This window comes from Gekko japonicus, unplaced genomic scaffold (genome assembly GCF_001447785.1).
Source record: "Gekko japonicus isolate JY-2015 unplaced genomic scaffold, Gekko_japonicus_V1.1 scaffold513, whole genome shotgun sequence".
Taxonomy (NCBI): Eukaryota; Metazoa; Chordata; class Lepidosauria; order Squamata; family Gekkonidae; genus Gekko; species Gekko japonicus.
This window is the reverse complement of record NW_015171519.1, coordinates 846,171-849,658: the sequence shown is the minus strand read 5'-3', so window position 1 is coordinate 849,658 and position 3,488 is coordinate 846,171. Positions and strand designations below refer to the sequence as shown.

Genomic DNA, 3,488 nt, shown 5'->3' with positions numbered 1-3,488 from the left:
TTGGATTCGACTGGCTTTCGAGCAAGGGAGACCTTTACCTTTACCTAATCAGAAATGAGGTGGGAAGGGGTCCGATCTGGCTCTGCAAGGCAGGCATGAGCTGAAAACGCCAAACTAATGTGGTTTCCTCCCTCCCTCCTTCCCCTTCGCAGGATATTAACTTGAAGATGCCCAGGAACAACCAGCTTCTGCACTTTGCCTTCCGGGATGACAAGCAGTGGAAATTGCAGCAGGTACGGTGACAGTGCCGTCCCCCCCCCCCCAAATTCTCTGTACCAATCCTTTCAAAGGTAAGGGCAGGACCAAGTCACTTCTTGGTTGTGACAACCCAAAAGTCCTTTTGTGGCGGAGCAGAAGAAAATGCGCAATCCACACGAGATCCTGAGTAGGCGGGTGTGGAGGCTACGCGATCGAGGGCGCTCCAGGTTATCTTACAAAGAAATTACGTGGGCCTCTTTGTGGCAGAGTTGCCGACGACTTCCTCGCTCAGGAATCCCCAACGTGGGCACCGTGGCACCCGCCCACACCTTTCTTGGTGCCCACCAAGTGGTTTTAGGAAGAGGGCGGGGCCAGATGGCCATCTTGCCCAGCAGAGCTTCTGATTGGCTACGCTGATGAACATAACATTGTTTCAGTTAAAGTCTGAATCATTTTCTTAGCAAAAGGCTGGGCTTGTTCTTTCAGGAAACCAATGCTTGTTCGTAATCACAGTCGCGCTGATCTGTTGTAACAAAAAACGAACGAGATGTCTCGCGGCACGTTAAAGACTAGCAAGCTTTCACTGGCACACCTGACTAAGTGAGGAACCACTACAGGCATGTAAAGAAAGCGAGCTCTCACCCACGAGGGAGCTTACACTAGGATGGAAACCCGTTAGGCAGGGGCATAGCCAGAAAATTTTGGGTGGTGGGGCACTGGGAAATCTGAGGGGGCAGGGAGCAGGGAATAGAGAGAGAGATCACATTGGCAGGCTGGCAAAGAAGAGAAACTCCGTCTAGAGAAGAAATCATCAACAAAATCTCGGAGACAGCAGAAATGGATAAATTGACTTGATTGTTGAAAACCCAATCAGAAAGTACATTTGAAAATACATGGTCAAGATTTTATATTTGGTTTGAGAGCTATACTAAATTAAGCAACACGGTCCATTAATTTCCCCCCCCCGGTAAAAGGTAAAGGTTCCCTTGCTCGAAAGCCAGTCGAATCCGACTCTTGGGTTACGGTGCTCATCTCCGTTTCAAAGCCGAAGAGCCAGCGCTGTCCGAAGATGTTTCCGTGGTCATGTGGCCGGCATGACTCAACACCAAGGCGCACGGAACGCTGTTACCTTCCCACCGAAGTGGTACCTATTTATCTACTTGCAATTTCTTGCTTTCGAACTGCTAGGTTGGCAGGAGCTGGATCTAGAGACGGGAGCTCACTCCGTCATGTGGCATACTTGGGTCTCGAACTGCTGACCCTTCCACAACCTGCAGTTCAGCGTCTTAATGACTTGAGCCACCGCAGCTCCATATATATTATATATAATATAACTCTACATTATCTGCAAAACAGACTTTAAACCTATGAGACGGTTTATATAAAGGTACTACAAATTCGGCATAAGCGTGTTAAATATTCGGAGCTAAAATTGCCCCCCCCCCGTGTGTGTTTGTATGTTTATGTACGTGTATTTCTGTTGCATGTGTTCAAAATAAAAATATTATTATTATTAGAAGAAGGGTCTTTCCTTTCCTGCCAGGCATACTCGCTTGCCTCGGCCACTACAGGAGAAGGAGAGCCAATTGGCCGGCGTGATTAACACTCGGCAAGTATGAGCTCCCTGCATGACTGCAGTGAGGCCTGCTTGCCTCGTCTGCTCTCTCACTCTGTCTGGGAGAGGGAGAGCCAGTGGGCCGGTGTGATTAATACTCGGGGAATATGCGCTCTGTGCTACAGTAGCTACAGAGCATTAATTGCACCGGCCGGCCAGCTCTTCTTCTCCTGTAGCGGTTGAGGCAAATGAGTGTGGCTGGCAGGTAAGGGCAGGGGTTGTGGGGCGTGGGCCATGAGTGAAGGGGGCACCGCCCCTAAATGCCCCTCTCTGGCTACAGGCCTGCTGTTAGGTTTTAAGGTGCTGCGTGAATGCATCCTGGGTCGATTAAATTCAGTTGTGCGCTCTGGATTTTTGGGATTTCGAGTTCAGCACACCGGACCTGCTTTCGGGTCTGACTCCCGGCGCCGCCGTTCTGACCGGTCCACCCTTTGTCCTTCTCCAGATCCAGGATGCGAGGAATCACGTCAACCAAGCCATCTACCTGCTGACCAACAGAGGTGCCAATTACCAGTTCAAGACCGGGTGCGAGGTCCTCAAGGTGAGCCCGCTTGTCCGGCTCGGCCGTAGCCCCTTTAGCCGGGCACACCCGGCCCCCTGTCTAGAAGCGTGGCAGGATAACAATAAAATAAAAGCCATTTGATTTTGCCCTTTGAATGACACCTTACAATCGGGGCCGTCGGCCACATCTCCTGGTCAGCCCAAATAAAATTGCATGTGTGACTCTGTCTCTCTCTCTCTCTCTCTCTCTCCCTGCCAGCTGATGGACGCAGTGATGTTGCAGTTAACGAGAGCTCGGAACCGGCTCACCACTCCGGCTACTCTGACCCTCCCCGAAATCGCCTCCGGCGGCCTCACGGTACCTGAGCCATGTCTTTGTCGACCCTTTGGAGAGAGATAGGCACATCTCCGTCCCAGACTCTCTGATTCTGTGCCAGGGGGACTCCGAGTTACTCCGGGAGCAGTCCCAGTTTTCTGTATTTGCTCACTGCTGTAAAATTCAAATATCGGATAGAACCAGGGCTCCAAAAAGCAAGAAGTATGTCTCGGGCAGGAAGAGGGGTGAGTGGAAGAGTAGCTCTGGCACTCCACCCTCCTCCACTGACATCGTCTAAGCTGTGGAGTATCCCGCACAAAGCTCTTTGTGTCGTATGGGTTTGCAGGATGTATTTACTACACATTGTCAGACTTATCGTAGAATCCTAGAATCAGAGTTGGAAGGGGCCATACATATGCGCCCCCCCCCCCGAGGTTGTGATCTCCCACCTACTGATAACCGGCCATACCCAGTGACATCAGTGGGCCAGATTCTCCCTACGGCAAGCACGACTACCGATTGTATATGTTTTAATGTGTTTTAAATTTTTATTGTATCTATTAAAATGTTGTAACCCGCCCCGAGCCCGTTTGCTGGATGGGCGGGATATAAATGCGAATTTTTTTAAAAAAATAATAAATAAATAAATACAGGGCCATCTAGTCCAGCCCCCCCCCCCCCCCCCCCACGGCGGGTACCACTCACACACACACACACACACACACACACAAAAATGGTTAATAAAATAATGTTAAAATTTAAAGCATCTTCATCAATATTCAAATGGGGGTCACAGCGAATAACGACGACAGCAAAGAAATTCCCAGGTTGTGGGAGGTTCCTGGCTGTAGCAGGTAC

The 3,488-nt window shown here is 50.2% G+C and overlaps 1 protein-coding gene across 1 annotated transcript in view; it reads left to right on the top strand.

Annotated features, from left to right (window-relative positions):
- Positions 1–3,488, top strand: part of ROGDI (rogdi homolog) — a 34,196-nt gene that overhangs the window by 16,410 nt on the left and 14,298 nt on the right. The window contains exons 5-7 of the mRNA XM_015419419.1: positions 153–233; positions 2,259–2,354; positions 2,574–2,672. Coding sequence (XP_015274905.1) covers positions 153–233; positions 2,259–2,354; positions 2,574–2,672 — 276 coding nt within the window. The remainder of the gene's footprint in view (positions 1–152; positions 234–2,258; positions 2,355–2,573; positions 2,673–3,488) is intronic.